The sequence below is a fragment of the Furipterus horrens genome, unplaced genomic scaffold, assembly GCF_987537825.1.
Source record: "Furipterus horrens unplaced genomic scaffold, mFurHor1.1.pri manual_scaffold_17, whole genome shotgun sequence".
In the NCBI taxonomy this organism is placed as follows: Eukaryota; Metazoa; Chordata; class Mammalia; order Chiroptera; family Furipteridae; genus Furipterus; species Furipterus horrens.
The window spans coordinates 113,853,758-113,875,361 of record NW_028327187.1 but is presented as its reverse complement, the minus strand read 5'-3'; the positions used below and the strand labels follow the sequence as shown (position 1 = coordinate 113,875,361).

The window sequence follows — 21,604 nt, the reverse complement described above, 5'->3', positions numbered from 1 at the left end:
ATCTGCCCTTGTGTGAGGAATACTTTTATGTTATTTCTTTATCCCATGTTCACCCACATCCTTTGCTTAAAAAATGTTGCTTTTACATGACTCCTGCCACTTGAGACTTTTCCATATTTAATGTTGGTGGGTTTGTTTGTTTGTTTTGTGTGTGTGTGTGTTTTGTTTTTGTTTTTGTTTTGTTTTGTTTTGTTTGGATAAACAACTGATTCCTGACACCTGGTATTGTCCTGGGTCTTCAGGCATCTCCAGGGCTCCATGGCATTTCCATACGTGGCACTTTTTGCCACAGCCTTGACACAGAGGAGCCACCTGCCCCCCGAGTGCTCTGGTGCTCATCCACACTGCAGTGCAGGGCTCCGGCCAGCGCCCTGAGCGTGCTTCTCCTGGCCCGCTGTGGGCTGCAGCCAGCGGATGAAGGAATTTCACAACAACCGTAGTGCTAGTAGCAAGAATTCTAGTCCTACTTGTTGAGTGCTTACTCTGCGCCAGGGCCTGTCCTGAGGCTTGCACACGCAGGAACATATGTAATCCTCAAAGCTGCCGTTGGAGGGTGATTGTGTTATTCTCCTCCCCATTTGAGAGAGATGAGACACGGGGGCTCAGAGAGGCTCATCTGCTCCAGCTGCTGATGGCGCATCTGGGCCATCCGTGCTGCCTCGCAGGCTTGCCTGGCGGGGGCACTTAATGACACATTGTGTCTATTTTGAAATCAAGGTCTGTGTCAGTGCAGATGGCAAGGGGAAGAGCAAAACAGGAGATGCCCAGGAGCTTTGTGCCCTCGCAGGACAGGCAGGACAAGGACAGCAGACCTGGCCACTGAGGGCTGCTTTCTTGGCTCAGGCAGAGGGGCTGGGTCCTCTGGTCACTTTCCTTGCGGGACTAAACTACTGCTTTGCAGTGACTGTCCTGCCCTAGAGCTGATTCCATTTTCATTTTCATCTGTTACGGTCACTGGTTGTGTGGAAAAGCCTGGGAAGGCTCATTTGATTTGAATCAGTAGCTAATTTTGATGAGTTTGCTGGGCATAGCCAGGAGACTGTAAGTATAACCCTGCTATGCCCCACGCGTTATGAAATCCCAATGAACTGGTCTATGATTGGATGACACATTGTGTTCCAGAAGCCAGGGCATGCTATCTGGCTTCTCTAGAAAGGCTGGCAAATGCTCCATCTGAAGGGGTTTTCCTCAGTACAGACTGCCACTCATTTTTACTTATCTTCTTTTATTGTATTTTTTCCATTACCGTTAGGCCCCTATATCTGCCCCCCAATAATCACCACACTGTTGTCTATATCCACGAGTCCTTTTTCCTTTTTGCTCAAGTCTCTCCACCCCCGCCCCTCCCCCACCCTTAGCTGTCATCCTCTCTCCATCAATGAGTCAGTCTCTGGTTTGTCATACGGGTGAAATGACATGGTGTTTGTCTTTCTCTGGTTTATTTCCCTTAGCATAATGTTCTCCAGGTCCATCCGTGCTTCTGTACAGCCCACAGCTTCATTGGCTCACCAAATACCCTTCGTGATAGGGAGCTTGAAGACTTCTTCCGGCTGCCGCCCAGCCTCTTGGTTTCCCTTGAAACATTTGCTCACAAATAAAGCGAGTGTTGTTGAGCATCAGATCGATAGCAAAGGTTCCTCTGTAAAAGTTCCTCACCCCCGGACCAGACTTGACTCACAGGCTGTAGCTTGCTAACTGACCTCTAGCCTTGGTTAAACCTCTGAGACAGAGCTTACAATCCAGTTTACTTATCAGGCCAAATCAGGAAAATAAACTTCCCTGCCTTGTGACTGGATTCTCATGCCCATCCATGCACTCACTTATTCATTCCATGAACAGTTGTGGCGCTCATATTTTACTATGTGCCAATTGCCGGCTGAGTGCAGGGACGCCTTGCGTGTGCTGTCTTGGAAACGTATGGGGCAGACATGAAGCAATGCATATGTGACTTACATGTGTGCATTATAGAATCAATGATGAATTTGGGTAATCCTAAATTGAGTACAAATTTCTGGCAAACTTTTAAAAAACACCCTTGAGTTTTCTAAGGAAAAAGGAAAAATTTCTCCACTCTCTCCCTTATTTTCCCCAATCCTGCTCTCCAGAACTCAAGGGTGTTAACATTTTGGTGAGAATCCTTGCAGCTACCCCTCCCCCACCTACACATATATGTAGACACATATGCAGAAACTCACAAAAATATACTGGATATGTCTGGCTTAAGTTATATTTAAATTTATTATTTTTTAACAAGGTTATTATTTTTATTTATCTATTTTTAGAGAGGGGGGAAAGGAGAAAGAGAGGGAAATAAACATCACTGTGTGGCTGCCTCTCACATGCCCCCAACTGGGGACCTGGCGTGCAACCTAGTCATGTGCCCTGACTGGGAATCGAACCAGTGACACTTGGTTCGCAGGCCAATGCTCAATCCACTTCAAGTTATATTTACATCATTTAAATCTTTTTATAAATGACTCCCCCCCCCATTTCAGTTTTGAAATTTTAAAGCACAGCCAATAAATGATTTAGCAACAGTTAAGAAATCACAAGTTCCCTTCTTCCCACATAAACTTCTGCAAACCACATGCTACGTTTCAGTGATGGTAAAGCGGACACTTTGAGGAAGTCAGTCAGTTTCTCTTCTCCATGTGCACTTGCTGCACAGAGAGCGCCGCTCTGTAGTGCTGCGTGCGTGCGGCTATGGAATGAGAAATTAGAAGGGCTGACAACTGCAAAGCGGTAAGCTACTTCTATTCCTTTAACAAAGCTTTCCAACAAAATATGTGATTTCTGACCCCGAAATATGGTTTGGTGGCCAATGGTATGAACAGAGAAAGTGACGAATGAGCAAAAATGCATCGAAAGGTTTAGTATTGAGCCATGACTGGTGTGGCTCAATGGGTTGAGTGTCATCCCACAAAGCGTAAGGTTGTGGGTTCGATTTTCCAGTCGGGGAACATGCCTGGGTTGCAAGTTTGGTCCACGGTCAGGGCGTGTTTGAGAGACAACTGATCGATATTTCTCTCTCACATGGATGTCTCTCTCTCTCTCTCTCCCTCCCTCCCTTCCCCTCTCTTTAAAATAAATAAATAAGTAAATTATTTATTTTTTTTGTAAATAACTTTTTTTAAAGGTTTAGTATTGAAACAACTTTAGGCAAAGTGGCATGGTATACAGAAAAAATTTTAAATCAAATGCACTGGTCTTATTATTTTGGATGGGAGAAGAAGCAAATTTCAACTTTAGAATTGAACTAAAACATTACTGTCTGGTCCTGCCAGAAACAGGATTCTCTTCTAGAACCAAAGGGTTGGAGTGAAGTGTGTAGGGAGGTGTTTCTCCTTCACTACTTCTACGGAAAAGGTCCAACTCTGTTCCCTCACATGCACAAGTAACTGACTACTGCCTAGGCAAAGCCTGAAATTAATATACTAAGAGGAACTTGATATTCAACATTAATTGCTACTTTTTCTTTTTTGGAGAGTTGAAGGAGCATGTTACTATTTTTAAAGTTATATTCTCTAGTGTTTAGTCATAACAGGAGGTCAGTTTTTGTTATGATCAAGAACTGCCAGATTGAAAAACAAACTTTATAATTTTTTTTAATGTTTTCTGGAAAACTTAATGAGATTTAAGAACAATTGAAAAGTCTGACTTCTAGAGAAGATCATCCAAACTTTACCCTGTTTTTTCCATAGTCATTCAGTGCTTTTTAAAGATCTTGGAGTCATTTTTTTTACCACCATCTAATGTATATTTAAGTTTTTAGCTAACTTGTGCATCCTTTTAACACCCAGTATAGATCTTGAAAGTAAATCAATCCTGCATTGAAATTTTATAATGCTTTATGAAATGACTGCAATGGTTCTTGAAGAATTGGGCCAACAATGACATGTATGGAATGGCAATTAAAGTAAATTTCTACTTGGTATTTGTAAACTGCCTTGGCTATGTATTAGAATCACAGAGGGAACTCTAGAAAGTTCCGCTACCAGGCTGAACCCCAGAGCACTGAAATCAGAATCTTGGGGTGGGGGTGGGGGTGGGACTGGGCATCGTAGCTTCCCCACTTCCCAGGTATCTCGTGTGCAGCCACGGCTGAGAACCGCTGCCTAGCAACACCTGAACAGCCCTTTTGGTTCTTTCACTAAAGAGCGCAGTCCTTTTAGGGGGTGACAAGGCTTTGGGAAGACCTGACGCTTATTCATTAGCCCCAGGTTTGATTTCAACAAACTAAATAAAAGTTCTGGGTATGCCTTGTCTAAAAAGCTGAGGCTGTGGATCACAGAGAGGGCAGTTGAAGTTCATTCTCTCTTTCAATCACTGCTGCTCGTTCTTTCATGTAAAAATCTACAAATAGTGGGGGTATATGAGACAGGAGGCTGCCTCATGGAAACCCCAGACTTATGGAGTGTTGGGTTGTGTCTCATAGGGGACGATGTTCTTATTGGATGATGGTTGTAACTGTATCTTAGTGTCACCTCCAGAAGCTATTGAGGGGACACCCTGGCCAGGTGGCTCAGTTGGTTGGAGCATCGTCCCATATACCAAAGGGTTGTGGGTTCCATCCCCAGTCAGGGCACACACTTAGGTTGCGGATTCGATTCCCAGTCAAGGTCTGTATGGGAGACAACCGACTGATGTTTCTCTCTTACATCAACGTTTCTCTTTCTCTCTCCCTGCCTCTTGCTCTAAGATCAATAAACATATCCTTGGGTGAGGATTTAAAAAAATAAATTTAAAAATTCTATTGAGGGGACCATCATTCCAATGGAATGCATTTGAGTTCACCTGAGTTATTAAATGGAGTTGAGGGATTTTTTATTTTTAAACTATTATCCCCAATTTATGACTATTCAGGGCTATAGTAAATTTAAATGCATGACCCATGGTTCTGGATCAATATTAGCAACTAAAGGCTGTGTTGACTTTTCCGATGTTTACAGAGAGTTGCTAGTTGCTGTATACATCTGAAGTCAGTGCATTTCCAGTTGTTGTATGGGATTACAGAGTGCTCTGTGATAAACCGATCAGTGCAGAAAGGTGGGGTGGGTATAATCTACCCCAGCATTTGAATCCTGAAGGTTCCAGGTATGGCTATGATGTCTCTGCTGATAACCAAAACCATAATAGATCATTGCTTTCTGGCTGGTGTGGCTCAGTGGGTTGAGCACCAGCCTGTGAATCAAAGGGTCGCCAGTTCAATTCCTGGTCAGGGCACAGGCCTGGGTTATGGACTGGTCCCACTTGGGGCACACACAAGAGGCAGCCAAATCGATGTGTCTCTTGTACATCAATGTTTCTCTCTCTTCTTCCTTCCCTTCCCCTCTCTCTAAAAAAAATAATAAAATCTTTAAAAAACCAAACAAACCCAGATCACTGCCAACTAGCCTCTTGATTCTAGCCATACCAGTTCATTCCCTACTCAGGCACATGTCAACTCAGTTTCAGCTCTGCCACCTACCATCTGAGTGACCATGGGTAATAGCCTTTCTGAGTCTCAGGTTCCATGCCTGAAAATGGGGGCTTAGGAAAGCAACCATCTCACTGATTTGTAGGAGGGAAAAACAAGAAAATGCATGACTTGTACTCAGTGCAGTGGTTGCCTCTTGGGAAAACACTCACCGAAAGCTCCCTACCATGTTTCTCAAAATTCGAATAACATAAATTTTCATAGCTTTATGCATATAAAAATCAAGGTCCATCTGTTCATTGATTTGTACATTTAATGTGTAGTGGTTTCTTTCACTTCCAAAGCTGTTAATGAGTCCATCAAATTTGGTTAAAATATGGTATCTATTATTGGATAAAATATTTAGTATTGTAAACTTCAGCTAAGGTGACAGAGTCTATCTGGACAACCATTTTTTTTATTAATTTACTTTCATAACATATCAGTGGTCAACATAGTCAACTACAAATGTATCGGCACCCATTAAAAATTAGAGCCCTGGCTGGTGTGGTTCAATGGATTGAGCCCCGCCCTGCAAACCAAAGGGTTGCCGGTTCAATTCCTGGTTGGGGCACATGCCTAGGTTGTGGGCCAGATCTGTAGTTCGAGATACACGAGAGGCAACCATGCATTGATGTTTCTCTCCCTCCCTTTTTCACTCCCTCCCTCCCTCTCTCTCTGAAAATAAATAAACAAAATCTTTAAAAAGAAATAAAAATTAGAAATATATCCAGTGTGGCAAAAACTCAATTCTGGTTGAATTCCTCATCATGCGCAAACAGCTAAGTAATTCAGTTGAGGGGAATAAATCACATCTTATAATCAATAGGTTCTCTTGACCCTACAGTGTCAGAGGGCATCAGCAGGCCCCATCCTAAGAAAGGGGTGCAGCTGGGGAGATGGGCTGAGGCAAATCACATCTTGGTAAATGAAGCCTTTGAAAAGAGAGAAGGAAGGAGGCGTAATTGCAAGATCTCCGCTCACAACCTAGGAAAGGGGTGTGAAAAGATAAAAAGCCCTGTATTCCAGAAAGGCAGCTTTAGGCAACTGGCACACCACCTTCACCTTAGTTAGATTGTGTAGGAAGACCCACAGGATTTATTTTGGCATCAGCTGGTGGGGTCAGTCTTTCTGAACCAGTCTCTTCCCTGCCTATAGCCCTCACCCCTTGCCCCCTGGGGCTGGATTCTGGGGGTAGCCCCTTGGCTCACCCTTACTCTCAGGGTTCCTCAGCTAAGACACTCTTCCGAGCTGTTCTTCAAACTGCACTGGTGTTTTTCTTTTTCTTTTTTCTTTTATATTTTATTTATTTGTTTTTAGAGAGAAGGGAAGGGAGGGAGAAAGAGAGGGAGAGAAACATCATTCGGTTGCCTCTCGCACCCGCCCTGGCAAGGGACTGAACCTACAACCCAGGCGTGTGCCCTGACTGGGAATCGAACCAGTAACCTTTTGCTTTGTGGTACAATTCCCAGTCCACTGAGCCATACCAGTCAGGGCCACTGCACTGGTCTTTTAAAATTGTGCTTTTGGTGCCCACTGGGGCCCAAGTTGAGAAGGGAGATTTGGGCAAGGACTGAGATGGGTCATTTTCATTTTACTATTTGGCTCCTTCTGAACCGGAAGGAGAGGGCTGGCTTTTCAAGGGCCATGGACCCAGCCAAAGAACTGACTCTGCAGGGAAAATAGGAAAACAGTTGCGAAATCACTTCTCGGTAGCTAGCAGCAGCTATACATGGCAGGGAGAGAGGAACCTAAGCAGATTTCTTTGGGTGTGTGATTCATATGCTTTTCTGTGTATTCCAAGGCAACACCCAGTGAAAGAGCCAGACCACGCAGACATGGCTGTCCACATTGGGCTGTTCTCTGCAAGGAGCTCACTGGCATGTCCAGACCAAGGGCCTTGTTTTGGCAGCTTGAACTTGCCTTGACAAGTGGGTTCCACAGAACAACTCTTATTTACCTGCTCCCCGCTGTTTCCTGCAGCTGCCATCACAGAGCATCACAAACGTGGTGATGCAAATCAACAGAGACGTGTCCTCTCCCAATCCTGAACCAAAATCTAGGTGTTGTCCACAGGGTTGGTTCCATCTTGGGGGCTCAGAGGGGACATCTGTCTCATGCCTTTCTCCTGGCTTCTGGTCGTGGCGGGCAGTCTTTGGTGTTCCTTGGCTTATAACTGCATCACTCCACTCTGCCTTGGTCTTCATGTGACCTTCCTTCCTGGGTCTGCGTCCAAGTGTCCCCTTCCTTATAAGGATGTCAGTCGTTGGATTAGGGCCCACACTAACCCCGTATGACCTCATTTTAACGTGATTCCATCTTCAAAGACCCTATTTCCAAATAAGGCCACGTTCACATGTCCAGAGGTTAAAACGACTTCAACGTATCTTTTTGGGGGGGGGATGCAATTCCACCTGTAACAGTTTTGTGTCTTGGTCCTCTGTTCTGCCACTTCCACTCAATCCTATTCCTTTTCTTCACCAGTTCCCAATCTAATACTTAACTTACTTTTCAGGAAGTATCTCTACTTGCCTCTGGAGGGCCTGATCTGAGCCCATTATACCATCATTGACAACCAGGGCCAACTTCTCCTTAAGCATAGAAAGCACAGGGTCTGGGGCTCACTGTAGGCAAAGACTTTAATGTCTTTAAAAATCATCAAATTAATGAATATAATCCATACTGTATTATATTCATTTTTATATTGAGTACCAATCGGATCATAAAATGTAATTTGTACTGTTTTCTAAAATCCTCACCCGAGGATATGTTTTTTGATCTTAGAGAGAGAGGAAGGGAGAGAGAGAGACATTGATTGCTTGCCTCCTGTAGGCTTCCCGACTGGGGATCAAACCTGCAACCTAAGTGGTATCCCAACCAGGGATTGAACCCGCAACCTTTTGGTGTACGGGACAATGCTCCAACCAACTGAGCCAGTTAACCAGGGCAGTTTTTACTATGTTTTTAATGGGGAAAGGGGCCCATGGAGGCCAACGTGACTCAGACCCATGAACGTCATAACTTGGCCGCATTGACGATCACCTTCTATTTCCCGATTTAACGTATGCCAAGGAAAATTCAGGAATTGATCCTGTGTCCCCAAGGAAAAAGATTTAAGTATTGATCCACAATCCCTTATCTGAAACCTGTGGGTCAGAATTGTGTCAAAGTTCTGAATTCATATTTTAACAAGATAATATGTCACCTGTGTGATATATTACAAAACACAACCAGTCTGGGTCATGCACAAGGCTGTTTCTGCTATGAAACCAGAATGCTCATGCTTAGTGAACAAATAAAGATGATAGTAGCCTTGGGTCCATTCAGATCAAGTTTTGCTGCCAAAGATGTTACAAAAAATAAAACAAAATCTGGGGCTCAGATCTTTTGGGAGTTCAGAAATGCAAACAAGGAAGGCAAGAAGCTGTGCAAGACAGAACATATATTAATAAAAGAAACCACAGACCTCTGTCCTGGCTGCCAGAGGCCTCATTCTGCTAATTGCTGAGTCTCTGATTTTTTTTTTTTCTTTTTCTGTGGAAACCTTCCCGTCATACTGGGTGACCTCCCTGGTGACCGATGCTGGCTGTTATTTCATACTGCAGAGAGGGGCACCAAAGAGCTGATTAGAAGCTCCAGTCACTAGGACAGGATGAGTGGCAGTGATCGGCTTTTGGTTAGAGTTGGCCAGTGTCACCAGTGATCTTTTCTGTGGTGACAGACCAGGAGTAGGGTCATGAGAGTGAGGCACAAAATTTACAAGAGGGACCATGCCAAAAATCTCAGTAAGGTGAGGGACAGATAAAAGTGACACTCACACTGGTAAGAAATGATTAGCAGCAAAAAAAAAAAAGTGATAAGCAGGTTAAGAAAACTTTCAAGAGGGTCTAGAGCCACAGATAGTCAGAGTTAAGGAATATTTATCACCTAAGAAACAGAGTTAACCGAGAGTGTAAATGGCATAATATTTATAACCTGGAAAAATATGATAAATAAGTTAAGGAAACTTTCAAGAGGAAATGAGGCTGGAGGCATAAACAGTCAGAGTTAACCGAGTGTGAGGGGCACCCATCATGGAAGATTTATCACATGGAAACTATGCATGGTCAATAAGGTAAGGAAACTTATTCATGAGCTAATTGCTACCCTTAGTTGATTTAGTCAATCAAGTTAGATTGTAACTCCGGAGTATCCGGTAGGGAAGAACGCAGAGGAAGGGGAGGGGGAGGAAAGGGGGTGGTTTACTTGCGTTAGGATAAAAGTGGCCTGCTCTAAGCCCCGGCGCGCGCCCTTTGTTAGGCCGCACCTGGACTTGCAAATCCATGAAGAAACAACTGCCTTGGTTACTGCTTAAGTCCTGTGTCCCGGTGTTTTATTGTGAGCTTTATTTCCAACAGAAGATCAATAATATTTTAATGTTATATATTTTTTTAAAAATCCAACTGGAAAAATCAGATCACAGGCTGGTTGCCTATTTCAGTAAATTGAGTTTTATTGGAACCAGAACCAAGCGAGGCAGGTGGAGCAGAGCCTTGCAAGGGCAGGGTCACAGTCTGTCCTTGTTTAAAATGTTGCTACAATGTTCCCTCACTTATCGCGAGTATTACGTTCTAGACACACACACACCCCCACGATAGGTGAAAATAAGCGAAGTAGGAACCTTACATTTATTTTAGTATTTATATATACTTTAAGGCTTTATAAACCCTTCCCACACACTTATAAACCATTCCCAACCCTTATTAACTTTCCCACTCCCTTATTAACCTTTTCTACACTTTTATAAACACTACTTATGTTCTTCTCCCTGGCTGGTTTGGCTCAGTGGATTGAGCGTCGGCCTGCGAGCTAAGTGTCGCTGGTTCGATCTTCCAGTCAGGGCACATCAGAGAAGGAAAACTCTGACTCCAAAAAACCTCCGCTGCCTTGCGGCATACCTCTTCAGGGGAAAGGCTAAGGGAGTAAACCCCGACAGAAAATCCGGAGCCGGAGTCCCTAAGGCGGTTTGACGTTGTAGTCAACACCGGCAACTCCTGCGGCGCACCTGAAGCCAAGCTGTATTGACTCCGTCTTTCCCTTGGACCCTTCAGCTGCGAAGAGAGGGGGGGTCTGCTGCATGGGCAACAGCAGACCCTCCATATCACCCTGCCCAGGCTCTGTAGCTTCAGCTTCACTGGAGAGGACACTCCAGCGTCATCGCAAGATGTCGATTCAACACGGGAGGAGACAGATACCGTGTCACTCCTGAGTCGGACTGCACAGCCATTCTCGGCAATGCAGATAGACTCTTAAGAAGCTACACCATCGTCTCTCGAGACGGACGGCTGCCGATGACGACTTATGTTCTTAAACATAAACCTACATAACTTTAACAACATACGTATACAGTACCACAAAATCCCACAATATAGGGGAAAAGCTGCGATAAATAACTAAATACAATATTTTTTTAAATCCCACAATACAGTAAGGCTATGATAAATGAACCGTGATATAGAGAGGGACTAGTGTATTTTGTCCATCAGGGGTTTTAATCTTTTTAAATAGTATTTATCTGGATGACTAAGTTTTGGGGTGTGTCCTAAAATTTTGTGCTCGTTGCCCTGCTACTGTGCTTGTCTGTTTTCCCAGTGAGATCCTCCAGTCTCTTGCCTGGGGTGCTGCAGTGGGGTTTTCACAAGCCTGTGGGTGTCTGGGGTTCCAGAGCCAGGGGTGGGAGCAGATTGGGGTTCCATGCTCCAGGTATGGACTGCTCTTTTAACTGTTGTGTTTTCTCTTTGACAGTGGCCAGGGCCTTCACATGTGCCTGCAGGCCTGAACCCAAGGCTCTGGATTCAGCCTTTCGACCTTTCAAGATAGTAAGTGTCAGGGAGGGGACCAGGAGTGATCTGACTTTTCATGAAGACTGTCACTCAGTCAATCCACTGTGCAGTCCCACTTGGCGTGCCACCTGCCGTGACTACTGCCTGCGGTTCCAGAGCCTTTTCAGGCTTCCGTGTTGTAAATGGACTTTGCTCTGCTTGACCTGAGGCTTCTCCGCTGTGTCACCTAGTGCTCAACCACCTGTGCTCGGCATTGTCCTCAACTTCCTCTGCATTCCCTGTGTGCTCTGGTCTCCTCTTATGCCTTCTCTGATCTCCTTAGGGTCCTACTCCTTTCCTGTCACTTTGATGGGAGACTTCAAAGGTCAGGCTCAAACAACAGAAGCATATTCTCTCTCTCTCTCTCTCTCTCTCTCTCTCTCTCTCTCTCTCTCTCTCTCTCTCTCCAACCCTCCCCATAGGTTCTCTGTTTTATTTGTATAGTTCTACTTTGTATCTTATGTGCATAATGCACTTTCTGCTCTATTTTATTTGTAGGGTTGCCAGTTCTCTCCCCTGACCCTCTCTTTCTCTCTCTCCTTGCTATTTCTCTAATTTATTTGCAGACTTGCCATTTCTCTTCTGCCAGGCTGGATGGTTATGGTTACATCCTAATGAGAGTAAATTCTCCCTGGGTGGCCTTCTCACTTTGTGGAATTCTCCTTTCCTCTGAAGTCATTTCCGAGCCACAACTTTTGGTAGCCAGAGGCATGGGTGTGGCCAAGAGGAAGACCTTGGCTGAGAAGGGCAGTTCCTGCCGGCTTTGCGCTCTTTGTCTGCCCTCAGATCTACTGGATGGAGTGAGCTAGGGCTCACTCTATGGATGAGCAGCTTTTGCTGTCCGTTCTACCTCTGTGAGTTCCTGAGGTAGACGGGGAGGCTTGCACAGTCAGGGCTTTTTCCTCAGCTTCTTTGATAAGCGGCATGTTCGCCACTTCCCATTCCTCCCACCCATGTACTTCTCTTCAAACTGAAGTTAACTTGAAACTTGTCAACTCGAGTTCTTGCCTCAGGACTCTTTCTGGAGGGTAGACTTTAAGGAATCTGAAGCTCTTCACTCACAACTCCCCTCCAGAGTATTGTGATCACTTCTGTGGTGCAACATGTACTTTAAGTTTTTATTTACTGATTTGAGAGACAGACAGACAGACAGACATCAGTTTGGTGTTCTGCTTATTGATACATTCATTGGCGGATTCTTGTATGTGCCCTGACCGGGGATCAAATCCGCAACCTTGGAGCATGGGAATGATGCTTTAACCAACCGAGGTTCCAGGCCAGGACCTCAATATTTACCTTAAATTGCCACAGACTTGCCCGGAGGCCGTTTTCATCCTGAAGATACAGCGAGTTTCAAAGGGCTCCCCTCCTGGTCCCTAGAGCTCCCCTAGAGACTGTTCTCAATTGCTCAGGGTCATACGAAAGACACTTGCATTTGAAAGTAGATGTTGAGACCTTAACTTGAGGCTAGCGAGGCCACCCAGGATGACCCTGTCCTCTGGACTTGCTGAAGTGACAACCTAAAAATGTCTCACTTAACAACAGTGCTCTGTTTTCTATTCAAAAGGGTCTGTAGTCTGGCCTCACTCTGCCATCTGCATCCGTGGGCCTTTTTATAAATTGATTTTTAATTTTTTATTAATCTATAATTAATAAAAATTATAATAGGAACCTGACAAGCACTACCTCAGCCAGGTGATCAAGGTCCGCATCAACAGCAAAAGTTATGTTGCTAGTATGGCCCTTAATATGATGTGACTAGAATGACCCTATACCTGTGTGGTCTTCCTCCCCCAAACCCATCACCCCAGACTAATCATGACAAAAATATCAGACAAATTCCAATTGAGGGACAGTCTACATAATCATCCCCTTTTCCATCTTCATTTTTCCCCATAGTCCTTCCCACCATCTAACACACTATCCTGTAATGTAAGTTCCAGATGGGCAGGAATTTTAATGTTTTTGTTCACTGCTATGTTCTCTTCTTGAAAATAGTTCTTGAAATAAAGTATATGCTTAAGAAATATTTTTGAGTGAGCAAAATAATAGAGCTGCCTTCATATTTTAACTTGCTGCATAGTATTCCATTATATGAATATAACATGTTTTTTTTAAACCAGACCACTACTCATATGCATTTGGGTTATTTCCAATCTTTTGATATTGCTAGCAGCCCTGCATTGGACACCCTCGTACATAATCATTTGCATTTGTGAGGTTATGTCTTTAGGATGTACTTCTAGAGTTAAAAATTGCTGAATCTAAGTATGTTTTGAATTTTGATAGATATTACAGATTGAGACTCCTACCAGCAAGGTATAAGAGCACCGATTTCTTCACATCCTCACCTACACAGTAGAATCTGTGAAAAATGCTATTTCAGTGTAAATTTTTAAGTAAAGTTCAGTATCTTTTCCTACATTTAAGGATCTTTGTGGTTCCTTTTTCTGTGAACTGTGTGCTTTGGCTTATTTGTCTTCTTGCTTATGCATAAAGAGTCTTTACATATTAAATATATTATTACATCATTATCTGTGAGAGGAACTGCAAATATTTTCTCCTAACTTGTTTTACTTTTGGCCTTTTTTACCGTATTTTGTGTGTGTGTGTGAGGCAGAATTTTTATTTGTGTGTGGTTTAATTAGTCAATTTTTGCTTTTTTTTTTTTTTTTGTTCTGAAGTAACTAGACAACGCAGTTAGACTGCATAAAGGGTGATAGGAAGCTCGCCATTATTTATAGATACTCTAATTGCTTACCCAAGAAAATCACATGGAGAAACAATTATTCCAAATAATCAGAGTATTTAGTATAGTAATTTGGTAGGTTAATATATAGAAATCAATAGTTTTAGTATATACCAGCAAGACCTGTTAGAAGGTAAGATAGAAGTGATCCACTCACAGAAGAAGAAGAATGAGCAGGGATTGCTCTGTCAGATACTAGCGTACCTCAAAACAGTAATTATTAAAATGTACCAGCACGTGAATGATAAAGTGATTGATGAAGCAGCATAGAGTCTAGAAATAAATCCAATAACACAGGGAAGTTAGTTTACAATGAAGGGAGCATATCAAATCGGTGAGCAAAAGATTATTCAATAAGTGATGTTGGGGCAACCAGGTCTCTGTCTAAAAAAAAAAAAAACTAATGTGGGTCCGCACCTCACATTTTATGCCCAAACGATTCAAGTAGGGTAAGATATTTCAATGTACGAAAATAAAATCACTAGGGGACAAAAAGGTGAGAAAATTGTTGATACTGAAGTGTGGAAGATCATTTATGGCTCACACTGCCCTGGAGGATCTCATTCCCACCCATGGCTATACTTGGCATGATTCCCAAATTCATCCCTCCATCAGAACTCTCCTACAAGCCTAAGACACACATATGTAACTGCCTACTGGACATCGTCACTGGCAGATCACAAAATCCTGTGCTTATTAAGATGAAGACTGAAAAATGTCCATCAAATGCAGTGACATGAAGGTACTGAGATCCTCAGCAAAATTTCTATTTGTCACCTCTTATGTGCCATTGCAATCCTCTTGGTCCTCACTCCTATCCTAGGCCCTACTGTTGCAAGCAATTCTCTGCGTTTCAACCAGCTTTGAGGACTTGAGACCCGATGTACTCTGTCTCAGGTGTACCCCATGTCGCTCTTGATTCCTGCCCGAGGCTCCTCTGAAGGCGCAGCATGGGAAATGAAAACATACACTCAGGGCCTTTGCATATGCTTCGACCTCTTTCTGCCTTATACACGCGCATTCATTTTTAGAATCACAGCTCAAGTTTCACTTCCTCACGGAAATCTTGCCCAGCCTCCAGAAACAGGTCAAAGCCTCCTCTCTTTTAGGCTCTTACGGTATCACACGCCTGTTTTGTGTCATAGTTGAAATCTTGTAGTGTTGTGTTTGACTCGTGTCTGGTTAACTCACTAGACTGTGAGCTAACTACTAAGTTGTGCATGTAATCAGATAGACTCCCCAGCCCACCCACTAGCTAGGAAGGGACAGGGAATAATTGGGAAGTGATCCCTGACCAGTGTGGCTCAGCTGGTTGGAGCACCGTCCGGCAAAGCAAAAGGCTGCCACTGGTTCCATCCCCAGTCAGGCCACATGCCTGGGTTGTGGGTTTGATCCCCAAGTCAGGGTGCGTGCAGCAGGCAACTGTTTTATTTTTTTTCTCTCTCCCCCTCTTTCTTTCTCTCTCTCTCTCTTTCTCTCCCTCCCTCCCTGCCTCCCTCTTTCCCTCTCCCCCTCTCCCCCTAAATCAATGTACATATCCTCAGATGAGGGCTAAAGAGGAAAACTGAAGGTTATATTAATAGGTTGAAACTATAGCTTGCTGTGCTGTAGGTCTATGAACCATACCATGGTCCATTCTGGTGGGGGGGGGCATCTTGATTAATGCTTCTGCAAAAGCTTCCCAGGTTTTCTCATCATCATCATCACCACTCAGATAGTTCAATCTGCAGCTTCTTTTAGCACCTTGAAGCTGAGCACATAGAAAACCTAAAATCATTCTGAATGTAATGTAATTTATTTAATTTTTCAGTGAACTCCCACTTCAAAACTCATACACAGTATTGTGCAGCACTGTCGATTCCATCGTGAAATACCTGGCAGATGTTACTACTCTAATACTGTGCCTCCACTTTTGATTTTCCTTAGGAAAATATGACCCTTCAGTCTTTTCTTCTGACCTGCTTTTTCCTGCTCATCCCTGATTCCCGTGAGTTCTTCAGTGAAGCAGATTATTCTAGAAGAAGCTATCCATGTGATGAGAAAACACAAGGTGTCTCTGTCATTGCAGAGTGCAATGACCGCCGACTGCAAGAAGTTCCCCAAACTGTGGGCCAAGATGTCACAGAGCTAGACCTGTCTGATAATTTAATCACACATATAACAAATGAATCATTTCAAGGGCTGCAAAATCTTACTAAAATCAACCTAAACCGAAACGCCATGCTGCCGCCCTACTTTGAAAACTATTATATAAATAAAAAAGCCATGAACATTACAGATGGGGCCTTCCTCAACTTACAAAACCTGACAGTGTTACTACTTGAAAACAACCAATTAGACAAAATACCCTCTGATTTGCCAGGGTCCCTGAGAAGTCTTAGTCTAATAGAAAACAACATAATTTCTGTAGCTAAAAACAACACTTCTGGACTTAAGAATTTGGAAAGTCTCAATTTGGGCTGGAACTGCTATTATAACAATGTTTGTAATAAAAGTTTTGTAATAGAAGAAGGCGCATTCGAAGAGATTACAAATCTGAAGGTACTAATTCTGTCATTTAGTAATCTTTCTCGAGTGCCACTCAAGCTGCCGAGCTCCTTAACAGAACTCTACCTTAGCAACACCAATATCAACAACATCGGTGAAGAAGACTTCAAGAGACTGGAAAATTTAAAAGTACTAGATTTAAGTGGGAACTGTCCAAGGTGTTTCAACGCACCATTTCCCTGTACACCTTGTGCCAGAGATGCTTCAATTTCCATACCTCCTAACGCGTTTGATAGATTGACCAAACTGGAACGCCTCAACCTCTCTAGCACTTCCCTCCGCAAGGTCCCAGCAAGCTGGTTTGACCACATGCCTCATCTGAAGGAGCTGCATCTTGAATTTAATTACTTAGTACAAGAAATAGCCTCTGGGGACTTTTTAACAAAACTGCCCAACTTAGAAGTACTTGACTTATCTTATAACTATATCAAGACAGCATATCCACAACGAGTTAATCTTTCCCAAAACTTCTCACAGCTGAAATCTCTCCGGGCATTGCACTTAAAAGGTTATGTGTTCCAGGAACTTGTGTATGAAGACTTCCGGCCCCTGATGAACCTGTCAAATTTAACCACTATTGACTTGGGCGTTAACTTCATTAAGCAAATTAATTTTTCCATTTTCCAACATATCCCCAACCTGAAAGTCATTTACTTGTCAGCAAACAGAATATCGCCCTTGGTAGGTGATATGAGGCCAAGTTCTGCAAATTTCTCCACTGTCCAAAGTCATGTGGTTAAACCACGCTCAGCGGATGGTGAGTTTGACCCACATTCCAATTTTTATCACAGCACCAAGCCTTTAATAAAGCGACAATGTACAGATTATGGCAAAGCCATAGATTTAAGCCTGAACAGTATTTTCTTTATTGGGCAAAAGCAATTTGAAGCTTTTCCTAACATTTTTTGCTTAAATATGTCTGCCAATGGCAATGGTCAAGCATTAAATGGAAGTGAGTTTTCAGCTCTGCCTCATGTCAAGTATTTGGATTTTACAAACAATAGACTGGACTTTGACTATGATAGCGCTTTCAACGAATTGCCCGAGTTAGAAGTTCTGGACCTCAGTTACAATGCACACTATTTCCGAATAGCAGGGGTAACACACCGTCTAGGATTTATTAACAATTTAACACATCTTCTAGTTTTAAACCTGAGCCACAACAACATTTATACCTTAACAGAGTACAACCTGAATAGCAAGTCTCTGGCAGAATTAGTTTTCAGTGGGAACCGCCTGAACGTTTTGTGGAATGGTGAAGATAAGAGGTACACGTACATTTTTAGAAACCTCACGAACCTGACGCGGCTTGACTTATCCTTTAATAACCTGGTGCATATCCCAAATAAAGCATTCATTAACTTGCCCGGGAGCCTCACTGAATTATATTTAAATGATAATAAGTTACGTTTCTTTAACTGGACATTACTCCAGAACTTCTCTCATCTCAAACTGCTTGACTTAAGTAGAAACCACTTATATTTTGTAGCTGATGGCCTATCTAAATTTGCAAAATCTCTTGAGACGCTACTACTGAGTGAAAATAGGATTTTCCACCTGCCCCCTGGCTTCCTTTCAGAAAACAGCAGTCTGGTACACCTTGATTTAAGTTCCAACCTGCTAAAAACGATCAACAGATCCACGCTGGAAACAAAGAATGAGAATACCAGGTTAGCCCTTTTGAAACTAGACGGAAACCCTTTTGACTGCACCTGTGGCTTGGGAGATTTTCGAAGATGGCTGGATGAAAATGTGAATGTCACAATTCCTAGACTGACAGATGTCATTTGTGCCAGTCCTGGGGATCAAAGAGGCAAGAGTATTATGACTCTCGAGCTAACCACGTGTGTTTCAGACACCACTGCGGCCATATTATTTGTCTTCACATCCTTCGTCACCATCACAGTTATGTTGGCCGCCCTGGCTCACCACTGGTTTTACTGGGATGCCTGGTTTATCTATCAAATGTGCTTAGCGAAGGTGAAAGGCTACAGGTCTCTTTCCACATCCCAAACTTTCTATGATGCTTATGTTTCTTATGACACCAAAGATACCTCTGTTACCGACTGGGTGATCAATGAGCTACGCTTCCACCTAGAAGAGAGTGAGGAAAAAAATGTGCTCCTGTGTTTAGAAGAGAGGGATTGGGACCCGGGATTAGCCATCATTGATAACCTCATGCAGAGCATCAACCAAAGCAAGAAAACAATCTTTGTTTTAACCAGAAAATATGCAAGAAGCTGGAGCTTTAAAACAGCATTCTACTTGGCCTTGCAGAGGCTAATGGATGAAAATATGGATGTGATTGTGTTTATTCTGCTAGAGCCTGTGTTACAGCATTCTCAGTATTTGAGGCTGCGGCAGAGAATCTGCAAGAGTTCCATCCTCCAGTGGCCTGACAACCCCAAGGCGGAAGGCTTGTTTTGGCAAAGTCTGAAAAATGTCGTCTTAACTGAAAATGATTCACGGTATAACAATTTGTATGTTGATTCCATTAAGCAGTACTAACTGATGTTAAGTCACAGTTTCCTAACATAGCACAAAGGTAAAGCAATGACCCTTCTGCCTTAGTAACCCATTGCTGTGTAAAAAATTACCCCAAAACATGTGGCTTAGAATGTCACCATTTGGTATGTCAGTCCCTGTGGGTCAGGAGTCCAGTATGGCTTAGCGAGGTCCTCTGCCTGGGGTCTCTCAAAGGCTGCAATCTAGGTGTTAGCCCAGGTCACAGGCACCTGCTGGTCTTTGGGAGACCCCATGCTCACACTCATGCTGTTGCTTTCAAGATCTGGTTCCCTCTGGACTGTTGGCCGAAGGCTACTCTCAGTTCTCGTCTACACGGACCTCTCCCGCATGGCAGTTTGCTTCCTCAAAGAGTTTGCTGGCAAGACAGAAATCACCATCTTTCGTAATCTAATCGGGGAAGTGCTGTCACGTGACTTTGGCCATTTTCTATGTGTTAGAAGTAAATCACAGGTCCCACCAGCTCAGTGGGAATGGTCACTTCAGTCCAGGGAAACTAGCCTATGACTGAGGAATGGATGGAATGGGTTCAGTCAGAGATTGTGGCTATCAGGAGGCGGGGATCATTGTGAGCCATCTCACAGTGGCCTACTCAGCCTTCTTTTCAACATCTAAGAACTTTGGAAACTAATGAATAGTTCTGATGTTAAGTTCCTGTTTAGATGTATCATATAATCCATGGCTACATGATTATATTATGCTGTGGTTACATTAGTCTGTCTTTTAGAGTTACTTTGGCTATAATATTTGACTTCTAAGGTTTAGATGCCATTTAAAGGCTGAGGTAGATAGTTTTTAAGAGGTTTATTTTATTGTTTTACTTCTTAGCCATTTTTTTTAGAGTATGCAGCTGAATGAGAAGCACTTGGAGTATCTGTTCATCATTGCTGTAAATCTTGAAAAATTAAAAATATTTCACTTCACACGAAGAGCATAGGATAAATACACAGTAGGGAAATAGATCTATAATATAACAGAAATTGCCATCTACACTGGGATTATTGAGAATACTTTTTAAAAATCTTTGGTAGAAATCAAAGGGGAAACAGTTTTCATGAAGCATGTACATCTGATCATTATTAACAGAAAAGTTAACTCTCGCCGTACTCCCTACTCAGAAGACACAAAGTTGAAGTGCCTGCCTGTTGGCACCTTTTGTTTTTCTCCCAAATGAAACAAGCTCAGCGTCCCCACCACCACACTATCCCCTCTGTTTCTCTGCAGCAGCCATAGCATCCTCTCCATACAGGTATGAAGCCTAAGGAGACACCTTAGGAAAGGCACCTGCGAGTAACGGGGAATTATCCAGACACGAGGAAACAAAGCCCTTAGGAATGAAAAGAAGAGCAAATCTGCAATGCGCCATCCTCCCTCAAGTATAAGACATACACTCTTGAAGTCTTCTCTGCCAGCTCCCTTTGGTCCTCTGCTTTTTTCTTGGAGCTGTTCAAGATTTGCCAGATCCCCGTTTGGTGCTGATCTCTGTCTGTTGGCTTCTGTTAAAAGATAAAACTCCCTGAACTACAGGTATTATTGGAATGCCCAGTCCAGGAACCGGTGACTCTGGGCAAACCGCTGCACCTGAGCATACCTGCTCCTTTGGAGAATGGACTAAATGATCTCCAAGGTATTTTCCAACATTACAGCTGTATTCGTTTCCTAGGGCCGCCATGACAAAGGACCGCACACTGGGTGGCTTGAAACAACAGAAGTTGATGGTCTCAGTTCTGGAGGCTGGAAATCTGAAGTCACAGTGTCTGCAGTGCTCCTAGCCCCCCAAAACGGGTTTGGGGGACCTGTCCTTGCCTCTCCCGTCTCTGGTGGTGGCTGGCAGTCCTCGGTGGGTCTCGGCTTGTAGGTGCATTGCTGCAACCTCTGCTTTCATTTTCACATGGTTGTCTTCCCTCTATGTCCCTCTCTTCTTATAAGGACACCAGTCAGATTAGATTAAAGGTCCATCCTACTTTGGTATGACTTCATCTTAAAAAATTTCATCTGCAACAAATAAGATCACATTGGAGGGTTAGAACTTCAACATAAAATTTGGTGGACAGGTTTGGGGGAGGGGGGGCACATAGCATGCAGTTCAACCCATCACAATAACTATGGCTTTTCCTCCTTAGAAATTACTCAGAATTCCATGAAAGTTAAAAAAGCCTTTGTGACTGGGAAAGTCATTTATGATGATTGTATGAATAAAGGCAATTTTCCTCTCAGCTCTTAATAAAACTGTGATATGGCCAGCTTTCCACTGTCCTTATCCATGAACTTAAAGCCATAATAATATGCTTTATTTCCAATGAGTACAAAAGAAGGTCACACAGTTGTGTTCTCTTCCTTCCTGCCCGTGAGTATTTTTGGGGAGTGGGGCAGTTGGTAAAGCCGTGTGTCTCAGCAATCACGGTGTAGTCTTGGAGCCACGAGGCAAGGGATAGCTATGTTTTGAACCTGAAGGGAACATCTCAAGAC

General features: G+C 43.3%; 1 protein-coding gene across 1 annotated transcript; it reads left to right on the top strand.

Moving 5' to 3' along the window:
* The first annotated feature begins 2,662 nt into the window (after positions 1 to 2,662).
* On the top strand, positions 2,663 to 21,378 carry TLR8 (toll like receptor 8). The gene is made up of 3 exons (XM_090264928.1): positions 2,663 to 2,742; positions 11,240 to 11,313; positions 15,992 to 21,378. Exon 3 carries the CDS (start codon positions 15,998 to 16,000, stop codon positions 19,118 to 19,120), a length of 3,123 nt encoding a protein of 1,040 aa, XP_090121054.1. The 5' UTR covers positions 2,663 to 2,742; positions 11,240 to 11,313; positions 15,992 to 15,997; the 3' UTR covers positions 19,121 to 21,378.
* Positions 21,379 to 21,604: the final 226 nt, after the last annotated feature.